At 45.7% G+C, this 14442-nt stretch overlaps 3 protein-coding genes across 3 annotated transcripts; 1 reads left to right on the forward strand and 2 right to left on the reverse strand.

Moving 5' to 3' along the window:
- Positions 1-1871: 1871 nt before the first annotated feature.
- Positions 1872-5087, forward strand: LOC311108029 (gap junction Cx32.2 protein-like). The gene is made up of 2 exons (XM_084150666.1): positions 1872-2397; positions 2859-5087. The coding sequence occupies exon 2, from the start codon at positions 2872-2874 to the stop codon at positions 3625-3627; it is 756 nt and encodes a 251-aa protein (XP_084006792.1). The 5' UTR covers positions 1872-2397; positions 2859-2871; the 3' UTR covers positions 3628-5087.
- Positions 5088-8034: 2947 nt separating this feature from the next.
- On the reverse strand, positions 8035-12173 carry LOC311108473 (gap junction Cx32.2 protein-like). The gene is made up of 2 exons (XM_084151101.1): positions 11423-12173; positions 8035-10023 (listed from the first exon to the last, which is right to left on the reverse strand). Exon 2 carries the CDS (start codon positions 10007-10009, stop codon positions 9326-9328), a length of 684 nt encoding a protein of 227 aa, XP_084007227.1. The 5' UTR covers positions 10010-10023; positions 11423-12173; the 3' UTR covers positions 8035-9325.
- A 98-nt stretch (positions 12174-12271) lies between these two features.
- On the reverse strand, positions 12272-14360 carry LOC311108471 (gap junction Cx32.2 protein-like). The gene is made up of 2 exons (XM_084151099.1): positions 14254-14360; positions 12272-13648 (listed from the first exon to the last, which is right to left on the reverse strand). The coding sequence occupies exon 2, from the start codon at positions 13623-13625 to the stop codon at positions 12750-12752; it is 876 nt and encodes a 291-aa protein (XP_084007225.1). The 5' UTR covers positions 13626-13648; positions 14254-14360; the 3' UTR covers positions 12272-12749.
- Positions 14361-14442: the final 82 nt, after the last annotated feature.

Here is a 14442-nt window from a genome sequence, read left to right on the forward strand (position 1 = left end):
TGCCTGGAGGTCTATCGCACAATCCCCCTGTCTATGAGGCGGCAACCGTGCCGCTCTTGTCTTACTAAACACGAGTGCCAAATCCTCATACTCAGGCGGAATGTGCAGTGCTGGCATCTGGTTCGGACTCTCCACCGAGGTCGCCCCTACGGAAACACCCAGACATAGCCCCTCACACTGAGCAGACCACCCTTTAAGAGCCTTCTCTCGCCACGAAATCGTAGGATCATGGGTAATCAACCAGGGAAGCCCCAGTACCACCGGATACGCAGGAGAGTCGATCAGATAGAGTTGAATCGTCTCCTCATGACCCCCCTGCGTCTTCATCCTAAGTGGCGCCGTGACCTCCCTAATCAACCCAGATCCTAACGGACGACTATCTAGGGCATGTACAGGGAAAGGCTTATCGACCGGAAGGAGGGGAATCCCTAACTCAACACAGAATTTACGATCTAGAAAATTCCCAGCTGCGCCTGAATCGACTAGCGCCTTATGCTGGGAACGAGGTGCAACCTGTGGGAAACAAACAGGTATAGTTATGTGTACGACAGAAAGCTCTGGGTAAGTAGGGCGCCTACTCACCTGGGAGGACTCCCCAATGTGTGACCTGCCATCTCCCTCACCAGGAGACCCTCCCCAGCACCTAGCCGCGGTGTGCCCTCCGCGGCCACAGTTGGTGCAGGAGACAGCCCCCCTCGGGCTCCTTCTTCTCCCCCCTCTAGCGCCAGCACCTCCGAGCTCCATCGGGCTCGGCTCGGAGGCGCTGGAGGGTGGAATGGGCGACCCCCACCTGGGACGTCCGCGGGTCGCGAGCAGGGTGTCCAGCCGAATGGCCATGTCCACCAACTGGTCAAATGATAGTGTAGTATCCCTGCACGCTAACTCTCTGCGGACGTCCTCCCGAAGGCTGCATCTAAAGTGGTCTATGAGGGCCCGCTCATTCCACCCTGCATCTGCCGCTAGAGTCCGGAACTCCAGCGCAAACTCTTGAGCGCTCCTCATCCCCTGTCGGAGGTAGAATAGACGCTCCCCCGCCGCCTTCCCTTCTGGTGGATGGTCGAAGACAGCACGGAAGCGGCGGGAGAACTCCGCATAGGTGACTGTGGCGGCGTCTATTCCCCTCCATTCGGCGTTGGCCCACTCCAACGCCTTGCCGGTGAGACAGGAGATGAGGGCGGAAACGCTCTCGTATCCCGAGGGCGCCGGGTGTATGGTGGCAAGGTAGAGCTCCACCTGTAACAGGAACCCCTGACACCCGGCAGCGGTGCCGTCGTACGCCCTCGGGAGCGAGAGCCGAATTCCACTGGGTTCCGGTTGTTGGACGGGCGGGCTGACCGAGGGTGATGGTGCGGTAGGTGGAGGTGTGGGTACATCGCTAGTCTCCCAACGATGGAGAATGTTCATCACCCGGTCCAGGGCGTGCCCGATCTGATTAATCCGATCGTCTTGACCTCGGAGACGCTCCTCCATGATGTCGGTGGGTGCTCCTGCTGATTCCATGCGATGGTGTGTAAATCTGTCAAGTGTTGCTGTAGGTAGGTGTGGTGTGGAATCAGGCGCAGGACGCAGAAATTAAGTCCAACAAAGACTTTAGTAGTTCACACAAAATATAGTCCAAAAAACAGCCCGGAGGCGAGAAAAGCGCACACAGGCGTAAACACACGGGCGCACTAAACATGTGCGTAATTCTCTCCTTAACAAATAAGGAGGTAAGCTACAACTAGCGCACCGAAACGGGCAACGCAACAACACGACAACGGGAACAATTACACACAACACCTAAACTCACAACAAGGAACTAAATAGGGTGCTTAATGAGACATAACACAAAACAGGTGTGACAAACAGACAAAACCAATCAAACAAGAAACATAGAACGGTGGCAGCTAGTACTCCGGAGACGACGACCGCCGAAACCTGCCCGAACAAGGAGGAGGGGCCGCCTCGGCCGAAACCGTGACAGAGATCAACACAAATGTAGAGACGACTGTGTGAAATATTTGTATGTACAGTACAGCAGTCTACCTCTCTAGGTAGGGCCCAAATGTCATGGATCGTGTTTGATAACATCCCTGAATCCACCATGACCTTTTGGATTTACAGACATTTGATTGCTTCACAAGGATGAGGCATTGGGTGGTGACTGACCAATGATGACATATTTGGGGGGGAAAGCAGTTCTGAGGATGATCATGAGTTTCTGCTTTCCTTGGTTTAAACATTTGTAAAGAGGAATGAACGACGTGCAAGTTGTCAGTGAGTATGGGGGTGGACGGTGTTGACATCATGATGATTCAAACTGATGCCAAACTATAAGAGGGGAGAGTGCAATTCATTAAGAGAGAATTCCCCACAGTAGAGAAGAACTGGTGTGAGGAGATTGTGCTCACCTCTGAGGTAAGAAAGCTGGTTTGTATATTCAGTTAAGAAAACTACAATATCATTCTGTTTACGCTGCAGCGAAACATGTTACATAGAACATTGGCTGACTACTCTATCTACATACACAGATGTAGGATCTTAATTTGACCTATAATTTCACAGCAAAATAATCCTGCAGCAAAAGGATTTTAAAGTTTAGTCCATAATGTTGCTTGATCGGTGGTTAGGCTATTAGTTGTCCAAAGGTAGGTTACATGAAAAGCGCTGTTAATATAATCGTGTGTTATTGTGGTTAGTTACTGCACCATGTGTTAGTGAATATATGTAAATCACAAAACTTATCTGCATATCCTGTGGTGCAGAACAATTCTCAGCAACAAAAGAGTGATCAAATTAAGATCCATATGTAGTAGATACAGTACTAACACCAATCATGTTTTCTCTCCTATTATCCTATATTTTCTTTGACCATTTAGCCACACCTGAAAAATGGGGGACTGGTCTTTTCTTGCCTCTCTGTTGGACAAAGTACAATCCCACTCTACAGTTGTCGGAAAGGTTTGGCTGACGGTCCTGTTCGTGTTCAGACTGCTGGTACTGGTGGCAGGGATAGAAAAAGTATGGGGAGATGAACAATCAGGTCTGGACTGCAACACACTTTCACCGGGCTGTAAGAATCTGTGCTACGACCGGGCTTTCCCCATCTCCCACATCCGCTTCTGGGTCCTTCAAATCATCTTCGTCTCCATCCCAACTCTGGTTTACCTGGCACACGTCCTGCACGTCATTCGCAAGGAGAACAAACTGAGACGAAAACAATCAAAAGGAAAGAATGGAATTGTGAAAGTGCCCAAATACACTGACGACAAGGGCAAAGTTCACATAAAGGGGACCTTGCTTGTCAGTTACATGTCCAATGTGTTTTTTAAGATTCTATTTGAGGTTGGATTCATAGTGGGTCAGTATTACCTGTATGGCTTTGTATTGCCTAATAAGATTAAATGCAGTGGATACCCATGTAAGGGAGACCATGTAGAGTGCTTCATATCGCGGCCCACTGAGAAGACTATCTTTATCATCTTCATGCTGGTGATGGCTTGTGTGTCTCTGCTGCTCAATGTGGTGGAGATGTTCCACCTGATTGGATCAAAGGTTAGGCAGGGGCGTAACAGACAACCTCCAGCAGCTGAGAGGTATGCACTCCATGATAAACATAGACAGTTTGATAAAGAGTCATTTTGCTGAATATCCAGTTGAATCACTGTCTAACTTAATTTGTTTTCTCATGTATGACGAGTGCCATTGACCTCATAATTATAACAACAAATCCCAAATACAATACGTTGTTGTTTTTACCGCTGCTCTCTGACTCTGTTGTGTAAAATTGATTGACTGACAACTGAATTAGTTCTTTTTGTGTGTTTTTTGTTTGTGAAGTGGATCATTTGATAATGACATGTGCCTTTTCAACAAATACAACAAATCAAATCAAAGTTGATTTGTTGCGTACACAGATTAGCTTGTCTGGATCCATGCAATCATATTTCAAATATCAAATTTGAGTTCACTGAGTTTTATGATGTTACATCATTTCTCTTCACATGTACAGCTGTAGACTGACACAATTTTTCATGATGTAGCAAAAGCAATGTGAATAGAAGATGATTAACTTGTACTGAAAATGTCACCTACTAAAATGTAACCATAATTGACTTATAATATACTTTACATTCCTGCAGATATACATACAGTGTGTAGACTACAGCCACTGGGCACAGACATCAATTCAACCTAATTTAATTGAAATGATGTGAAAACAATGTTGATCAACCGGTGTGTCCAGTGGACAGCCTCATTGCACACACATTTGTTATGGTCCGTTACCATGACAAGTTTGTTTGACCTCTTGACCCATGAAGACTATACTGTGTATACAGCTTATGTTTTGGTCTGAGCCAAATAAATCACTGATATAATTTACACATCAAAGTCCTGTTTTGCTACACGATTGACTTTTTTTTATATATATGATGTACACATAGAGAAAAAACATCTCACCAGTCCCCTGTAACATAAAACATAAATATAACATAAAATACATTCAAGACAAAGCTCACATTTTATCTTTTTACAAAAACATAAATAAATTACTAAATCAAATTGACATATTCACATGACGAAGTTACAAATATTTTCTGAAACAATTTTTAGTGTTGCGGGTGATTTCGGACGAAGTCAGACGCAGGAGACACTTATCTCCCTCACTATCTCTGTCACGATCGTCTGAGGAAGCGGACCAATACGCAGCGTTGCGAGTGAACATGATGACTTTAATTTATAAAGCACGTCAATACAAAACAAAAGACGAAAGTGAAGTCCAACAGTGACAATGACTGAACTTGGAACAAAAACCCACAAACCAAGGAGAAACCACACAATTTAAATATGGCTCCCAATCAGAGATAACGAGCCGACAGCTGACACTCGTTACCTCCGATTGGGAGTCATATGACTAATCAAGAACAATCACCCAACATAGAAATGAACAACTAGAATCCCCAACATAGAAATACACCCAAACAATGAAAATGAACAACCCTGGCTCAATAATCAAAGTCCATGGAGCCAGAGTGTCACAGTACCCCCCCCTAAAGGTGCGCACTCCGGGCGCACCAGCATACAGTCTAGGGGAGGGTCTGGGTGGGCGTCTGTCCATGGTGGCGGCTCTGGCCCAGGTCGTGGTCCCCACCCCACCTTAGTCACTATCCGCTTCCGTAGCCCCCTCCACCTGACCACCCCCCAATTAAACCCCACTGGATTAAGGGGCGGCACCGGACTAAGGGGCAGCACCGGACTAAGGGGCAGCACCGGACTAAGGGACAGTACCTGACTAAGGGGCAGCACCGGACTGAATGGCGGATCCTGGCTGGCTGGCTCTGGCGGATCCTGGCTGGACGGCTCTGGCGGATCCTGGCTGGACGGCTCTGGCGGATCCTGGCTGGCGGAAGGCTCTGGCTGATCCTGTCTGGCAGAAGGCTCTGGCTGATCCTGTCTGGCAGAAGGCTCTGGCTGATCCTGTCTGGCGGAAGGCTCTGGCTGATCCTGTCTGGCGGAAGGCTCTGGCTGATCCTGTCTGGCGGAAGGCTCTGGCTGCTCCTGTCTGGCGGAAGGCTCTGGCTGATCCTGTCTGGCGGAAGGCTCTGGCTGCTCCTGTCTGGCGGACGGCTCTGAAGGCTCATGGCAGACGGGCGGCTTTGCAGGCTCAGTACAGACGGGCAGTTCCTGCGGCGCTTGGCAGACGGACAGTTCAGACGGCGTTGGGCAGACGGGCAGTTCAGGCGCCGTTGGGCAGACGGGCAGTTCAGGCGCCGTTGGGCAGACGGGCAGTTCAGGCCCCGTTGGGCAGACGGACAGTTCAGGCCCCGTTGGGCAGACGGCAGACTCTGGCCGTCTGAGGCGCATCGTAGGCCTGGTGCGTGGTGCCGGAACAGGAGGTACCGGGCTGAGGACACGCATCTCAGGGCTAGTGCGGGGAGAAGCAACAGGGCATGCTGGACCCTGGGGACGCACCGTAGGCCTGATGCGTGGTGCCGGAACTGGAGGTACCGGGCTGAGGACACGCATCTCAGGGCTAGTGCGGGAAGCAGCAACAGGGCATGCTTGGCCCTGGGGACGCACCGTAGGCCTGATGCGTGGTGCCGGAACTGGAGGTACCGGGCTGAGGACACGCATCTCAGGGCTAGTGCGGGAAGCAGCAACAGGGCATGCTGGACCCTGGGAACGCACATAAGGGCTAGTGCGGAGAGCCGGAACAGGGCATGCTGGACCCTGGGGACTCACATTAAGCCTAGTGCGGAGAGCAGCAACAGGACGCACAGGACTCGGGAGACACACAGGAGGCTTGGGGCGTGGTGTAGGCACTGGTGGGAAAGGGCTGGCGACGCGCACCGTATCCCTGGTGCGAGTGGCCGGAACAGGCCGGGCCGGGCTGGCGAAGCGCACCGTATCCCTGGTGCGAGTGGCCGGAACAGGCCGGGCTGGGCTGGCGAAGCGCACCGTATCCCTGGTGCGAGTGGCCGGAACAGGCCGGGCTGGGCTGGCGAAGCGCACCGTATCCCTGGTGCGAGTGGCCGGAACAGGCCGGGCCGGGCTGGCGAAGCGCACCGTATCCTTGGTGCGAGGGGTCGTAACAGGCCGGACCGTACTGGAGGCACACACCACTGGCTCTACCCCGGGAACTGGAACGGGCCGGACCGGACTGGATACACACCTCAGTCTCTCACGCCGTGCCTCTACATCTCCTTTCCCTACTTTGGCCAGTGACCCCCGTAACCTGGTTGCCTCTTGAATTCGCCCCTTCTCTGCCTCCGTTAGCCCCGTCGTCCAAGCCATGTGCCCCCCCCAAAAAACTTTTTGGGGTTGCCTCTCGTCCTTCCAACGATGATGGCCCTGCTGACGCCGTTGCTCCTCTCGCCGTCGCCTCTCCACCGTTTCGCTCCATGGACGGCGATCCATCCCATCCAGGATCTCCTCCCAAGTCCAGGACCCCTTTCCATCCAAAATCTCCTCCCATGTCCAGGAAGCCTTTGGAGCTGGGTCCTGTTGCCGCTTCACACGCTGCTTGGTCCTTTGATGGTGGGTTTTTCTGTCACGATCGTCTGAGGAAGCGGACCAATACGCAGCGTTGCGAGTGAACATGATGACTTTAATTTATAAAGCACGTCAATACAAAACAAAAGACGAAAGTGAAGTCCAACAGTGACAATGACTGAACTTGGAACAAAAACCCACAAACCAAGGAGAAACCACACAATTTAAATATGGCTCCCAATCAGAGATAACGAGCCGACAGCTGACACTCGTTACCTCCGATTGGGAGTCATATGACTAATCAAGAACAATCACCCAACATAGAAATGAACAACTAGAATCCCCAACATAGAAATACACCCAAACAATGAAAATGAACAACCCTGGCTCAATAATCAAAGTCCATGGAGCCAGAGTGTCACAATCTCCCTCACTTATCTCCCTCACTAACTTTAAGCATCAGTTGTCAGAGCACCTTACCGATCACTGCACCTGTACACAGCCCATCTGAAATTAGCCCGCCCAACTACCTCATCCCTATATTGTTATTTATTTTGCTCATTTGTACCCCAGTATCTCTATTTGCACATAATCTCTTGCACATCTATCATTCCAGTGTTAATACTAATTGTAATTATTTTGCACTATAGCCTATTTATTGCCTTACCTCCATAACTTGCTACATTTGCACATACTGTATATATATTTATTTCTGTTGTATTTTTGACTTTGTTTTGTTTTACCCCATATGTAACTCTGTGTTGTTGTTTTTATCGCACTGCTTTGCTTTATCTTGGCCAGGTCGCAGTTGTAAATTTGAACTTGTTCTCAACTGGTTTACCTGGTTAAATAAAGGTGAACTAACAAATTTTTTAAAAAGGAGGGTAAATCACAGAATTCATCGCTTCTCCCGATTCATCGCTTCTCCCAATCTGGCTAGCATAGTAGAATGCTCCCAGACCCGCGCCACGACTCCAGGCATGTTCTCTTCTCCTGCTGACTCCATGTTTGGGTGTGTGATTCTGTGGCGGGTGACTTTGGACGGAGTCAGGCGCAGGAGGGTAAATCACAGAATATATAGTTTAATCAGGAACACAGAGGTACGCATCGATGCGTAATACACTCCAGTACGGTAAATACGGCGCTCTGGAGAAAACAAGGCACACGGGTGAATATCCCGGCGATACAAATACAAAGTAGCTCCACCGAGCTATAATACCTCCACAATAAACAATCACACACAAAGACAAGGGGGCAGAGGGAACACTTATACAGGTACTAATGAGGGGATATGAACCAGGTGTGTGTAATAAACAAGACAAAACAAATGGAATGATGAGATGAGGAGCGGCAGTGGCTAGAAGGCCGGTGACGACGAACGCTGAAGCCTGCCCGAACAAGGAGGGGATGCAGCTTTGGAGGAAGTTGTGACATTTAGTGTCACTTTAGGACAGTGTGGGTTCAATAACCAAAACAATGTATGATGAATCACATTATATCAAGATTCATACATCATCAGAGAAAGACCCTGCGGTGACCAGCTCACTGAGGAGCGACAACAAGACTGCTGAAAGTTAGGTTGCTCCTAGTGCACACCATGAACAAATAAAATAAAGCAAAGCTCAAAGCATCAGTCCTGTTACACCTACTGTATTGTATTAACCCTTACTTACAGAATCAAGCCAAGCCTAACAATAATCTTAAAGGTCCAATGCAGCCGTTTTTATCTCAATATCAAATAATTTCAATGAAGTGATTGTTTTCATTGTAAATGGTCAAAAAGAAACAAAAATAACTTCTTAGCAAAGAGCAATTTCTCAAGCAATAATTTTGATAGGACTGTCTGGTAGCGGTATGAGTAGGGAGGGGAAAACAGAAAATGAGCTGTTATTGGCAGCGATGTTTGGAACTCTCTTTCTTATTGGTCTATTAACTAATTTACCGCATGGTGATGTCACTGTGTAAGGCCAAAACTCCATCCCACAAAAACAGGTTGAAATTTCAGGTGGTCATTTCAAACAGCTCTTACACTGAAAGGGCATTATCATTATTTTCACAAGTTCACTGCATTATTCAAACCTCATAATGTGGAAATATCTATAAAACACAGGAAAATCACGTTTTTGACTGCACTGGACCTTTAAGACCCTGCATTATTGTAGGGCTAACAGTTTCAGTGGCATCCTTCCTCGGTATGTCAACAGAAATGTCAATAGTGTTTACAATAGTTGATTGGTGATCAGTGACTTCAGGCTGTGCTGTGACCAGTTGCATGAAGACTCATCTTCTCGTTTTGCATCATACTACCTCCATTCAGACGGCTGTGCATTGCGATGGCTGGAACTGCTTGAGCTCATCTTCTTGAGCCAGAACCACACTTGGAGCAGATCAGATAGAATATCTCCACCACATTCAGCAGCAGAGATGCGCACGCCACCCCCAGCATGAAGATGATGAAGATGGTCTTCTCTGTTGGTCGTGACATGAAGCATTCTACAGTGAACGGACAGGGAGCTCTGCTGCATTCAATCTTGGGGTCCAGCACAAACCCATACAAGTAATACTGACCCACTATAAACACTATCTCCAGCAAAATCCTGAAGAAGATATTGACCATGTAACTGACCAGCAAGTCACCTTTGATTTTGACATGACCCTTCTCATCAGAATATTTAGGCATTTTCCCCATCTCATTGCCTGCCTGACTTAGCCGTTGCCTCAGTTTGTTCTCCTTGTGGATGACGTGCATGACATGTCCCAGATACACCAGCGTTGGGGTGGAGACGAAGATGATCTGAAGGACCCAGAAGCGGATGTGGGAGATGGGGAAGGCGTGGTCATAGCACACGTTCTTACAACCGGGCTGTTTGGTATTGCAAATCATATTAGACTGCTCATCGCTCCACACCTTCTCTGCCCCGGCCCCCAGGACCATGATCCTGAAGATAAACAAGACAGTCATCCAAACTTTACCGACGACCGTGGAGTGTGACTGCACCTTGCCCAGCAGGGATGACAGAAATCCCCACTCTCCCATGTTTGCAGATTGTTCTGGTTGGAAAGAAATACAAACATAGGAACGGTGAATGTGATGCTGATGTTAGGGGAAACAAAGTTAAAAGTTGAGTTACAGAATTTGCAACATTCTGATAAATGATGAAGAAATCTATGATAAGATTAAATGACAAAATATCAAACAGCTAAAGCAGAATCACACACAGTAAGTAGATCAACAGAGAACAGTCTGTGTTATGGAGATAAGAACACAAGCTGTGTATGGGATAGTAAGGCTATTTCCAAGAGCCAAGGGAGCTATAAAACATATCGCATAACAGAAGAGATATCCCATGCTGTCTGTTATCAACCAGATGAAGTTTTTTCTTAGTCAAAATCTAATGTGTCATATTTCAGCATCTAACATTGGAATTCAGTATTTTGGTAGCAAAATACACTGACTGTACAAAACATTAGGAACACCTTCCTAATATTGAGTTGCACCCCCATTTTCCCTTAGAACAGCCTCAATTCGTCGGGGCATGGACTCTACAAGGTGTCGAAAGCGTTCCACAGGGATTCTGGCCCATGTTGACTCCAATGCTTCCCACAGTTGTGTCAAGTTGGCTGGATGTCCTTTGGGTGGTGGACCATTCTTGATACACAAGGGAAACTGTTGAGTGTGAAAATCCCAGCAGCGTTGCTGTTCTTGACGCACTCAAACTGGTGTGCCTGGCATCTACTACCATACCCCATTCAAAGACACTTAAATATTTTATTTTGCCATTAACTCTCTGAATGGCACACATACACAATCCATGTCTCAATTGTCTCAAGGCTTAAAAATCCTTCATTAACCTGTCTCCTCCCCTTCATCTACACTGATTGAAGTGGATTTAACAAGTGATATCAATAAGGGATCATGGAAAGAGCAGGTATTCCTAATGTTTTGTACACTCAGTGTGTATCACTTCTTTATAAATACAGTATGTATTCTATTTCGATTTGATAACATTTTATTACAAATTATATTAATTAATTGTTTTGATATGCCCAAAAATATTGGGAAAGTGAGTGAATGGGATATTTTTTCCATGCTGTAAGCCTCACAGGGCTCTCATGAGGTCAGTGTACCAGTATATGTGGTCTGTGTGTTTAGTCTGCATCAATTATTTACTTGCTTCAAGTAATGGACACAGACAGCACGAGGCTATCAAAGTAAAATGTCCCAAATACCACAAAATCAATATTCTAATAAAAACGATTACACTTGTTTCAGATAATAATAATCACTTAGGTTGTCCATCTTAGAATGGTTCAAGCTTATCAATAAATCATTTTGGTTTTGGTGATATTAGATTTTCATTCTTATGTCTAATCATGTTGGGTGAAAACAATACAATAATTCATAATTATAGACAATGTAAAAAATAAGTAGAAAGATAAGTTGCTTTACCTTTAAACAGACCGTTTCTGAACAGAACACAACAGCCACCAGCTGTAGAGACAAATGATCAAATGCTACGTAGTAGCCTACAACCGTCTACCTTGAAGTTGCACAATTTGCTTGTCGTACGAGGTGTCACGTTGTGCATGACATCCTGAATTGAGAAATCTGCTGTTTAGAATTTGGGTGTACCTGGGGGTGATTGTAAAGGTTAATAATTGGCAACACAATGATAAAGTTAATTATGTATCAGTACCTCAAATTAACCAGTAATAACCATGAAATAGCATTGTAATCTAGGCCATGGCCTGTGCTAATGATTTATAATAGAAAATGTGGGTGGTCCAGGTAGGCAAAAGGTAATATGAGGTAATGAAATCTTAAATCAAAATTTTTGGGGGGATATTTTTTCTACAATATACTTTCTCAGAATATGTGCCTGGGTTGGTACTGTAGTTAATCCAGTTCTGGCAAAACAAGAAGGATATTTTTGTTATATTATACCTATAAGCCTCTTCATTGTGAGGGTTGGAGGACGTGGCGCTCCTTATTTTCAAATGACACTTCAATAGCCATATTTGCATACTCTCACTCCTAGAACATTTGTCTGGATTGGTAGTTTGACAACGTTCTGGTAAAAAATGAGTTTATTTTACAAGCTCCTTTATTTTGAGGGTTTGGAGATCTGATGTCTTATGTTCAGTGATGTTAATTTGATAGCCATATTTCCATAAATGGTGTCCTAAGATAATCAACTATTTCCTCATGTGTGTTATTTTGTTAGGTTTCAGTGATTTTATTGATGGGTTTTCAGTCTCTCATTTTCATTCAGGCACCATTGATACAAAGAAAACACTATTAATTTTGACACTATATTTAGTTTATTATTTTTTTTAAATACACTTGTATATCTTGACACCTTTTATGTATCATATGATAGAAAATATATTAGCTGTCAGCATTCATCTGTCAGTTTACAACTCAATTCAAGACCCCAGCGGGTAGTTTCAAAAACTAAAGGAACATTTTAGAAACTTCAAACACACTACTAGTGCACTGCGCCTAAATCAATGGTCCTCTGTAGCTCAGCTGGTAGAGCACGGCGCTTGTAACGCTAAGGTAGTGGGTTCGATCCCTGGGACCACCCATACACACAAAAAAATGTATGCACGCATGACTGTAAGTCGCTTTGGATAAAAGCGTCTGCTAAATGGCATATTATTATATTATTATTATCAAATAAACATAAGAAAACAAAACAGGTAGTGTATTCATTCAGATTTTCAACAATACAAAAGATTAAGATACATTAACGGCAAATTAACTTTCAAGCGTTTTAGTGGTGGTCACCCAGCAACTTTTTCTCTTCCTTAGCATCCAGAGTACCACCTAAACTCTGGCCACTCTCAAACTCCAGATTCATCTTGTTCTGTCTCAGGGTGTCCATCTCAGTATCCACGCGACCAGACCACGCAGGGGGTGGGAGGGTGGCTGGGTTCGCAGTTGAGGTAGTGTGATAATTGCGGCCTTTGGAGCCACCACATCTTAATCTTCTACAAAGCAGATAGAACACCTCAATCACATTCAGTGCCAGAGACGCACAGGCCACCACCAGCATGAAGATGATGAAGATGGTCTTCTCTGTAGGACGGGACATGTAGCATTCGACAGTGAAGGGGCAGGGAGATCTGGAGCAGGGGAACATGGGGACCATGACAAACCCATACAGGTAGTACTGGCCCACGATGAAAGCGATCTCTATTATGATCTTAAAGAACAGCTGGGTCATGTAACTACCCAGCAAATTCCCCTTAATTTTGATCTTCCCTGCTTCATTGCTGTATTTGGGCTTCTTCAACGTGCCATTGTCAACTTGGCTCTGCAGTATGGCTCTCAGTTTGTTCTCCTGGCTGATGACATGCATGGCATGGCCCAGGTATAGAAGAGTTGGAGTGGAGACGAAGATGATCTGCATGACCCAGAAGCGGATGTGTGAGATGGGGAAGATATGGTCGTAGCACACATTCTCACAACCAGGTTGTTGCGTATTGCATATGAAACCAGATTGTTCATCGCCCCAAACGTTCTCCGCTCCGGCACCCAAGACCATGATTCTGAACAGGAACAGGACACTCATCCATATCTTTCCGATGACTGTTGAGTGAGACTGCACCTTGTCCAGTAACTTGGAAAGAAAACCCCAGTCTCCCATGTTTGCTGATGTTCAATGGCTTTCTAGAGTAAAGAAGAAGACATGAAACAAGTTAGTGTCTATGAATCTGAGGGCCAAATGGGAACGAAGGGCTGGGTACACAACGGCCATCTTATCCATGAGTCAGGTTTTCAATGTTTTTCACTCAGTTTTCAGCCTTAATCATTAATCGGACTATTGGGAAACGCACACTATAGCCTCAAGCCAAGTGCCTGAAACTGATATCCCTCAATGCCTTTAATTTACCTTTAATAAGAAAATTATTGTTACAAAACATTATCATGTAACCCGTGTGTATCCAAAAATTATTAAAACCAAAAATAAATCAAATGTAAGCAGTTGGTCAAATGTAGAGAAACCACTGATTGACAGTCTATATGATACTAAATATATAGTTTTAAATGTAAACGTAATGATTCTGGGAAAAAAATTATGTATAACTTTGCTATCAATTATATTTAAACATTTTATGTTATTGCCTGGTAATCGGTAAACTCCAAAGACAATATTTGCAGTGGAATCCTTATATCAAAAACTATTACAAAATGAACTGCTGTTCTGTTCATTTTTCATTACATTTAAAAATAAAATTGTGAAGAGAAGTGAGAAGAGAAATGTTGCCTCTTACCTTGTCCTGACCCTATGGAGACTGCGGCCAACTGATGTTAACATAAGTTGAACCTTGAGATTTTAGGGCTGGTGGTAAGGATTGAGTAACCCATCAGCATGTTCACAGTCCCAGTCATCATCGGCAAATGGGATTTTAAAAGTTAACCCTTGGGACTGACTGGAAGGTCCCGCGTAATGATTGACAAAT

The sequence above is a fragment of the Coregonus lavaretus genome (assembly GCF_964263955.1).
Source record: "Coregonus lavaretus genome assembly, chromosome: 33".
Taxonomy (NCBI): Eukaryota; Metazoa; Chordata; class Actinopteri; order Salmoniformes; family Salmonidae; genus Coregonus; species Coregonus lavaretus.

Excerpts from the sequence above, each read along its gene's own strand:
- LOC311108471 (XM_084151099.1), bottom strand. The coding sequence starts at position 13,625 with ATGGGAGACTGGGGTTTTCTTTCCAAGTTACTGGACAAGGTGCAGTCT.
- LOC311108473 (XM_084151101.1), bottom strand. The coding sequence starts at position 10,009 with ATGGGAGAGTGGGGATTTCTGTCATCCCTGCTGGGCAAGGTGCAGTCA.
- LOC311108029 (XM_084150666.1), top strand. The coding sequence starts at position 2,872 with ATGGGGGACTGGTCTTTTCTTGCCTCTCTGTTGGACAAAGTACAATCC.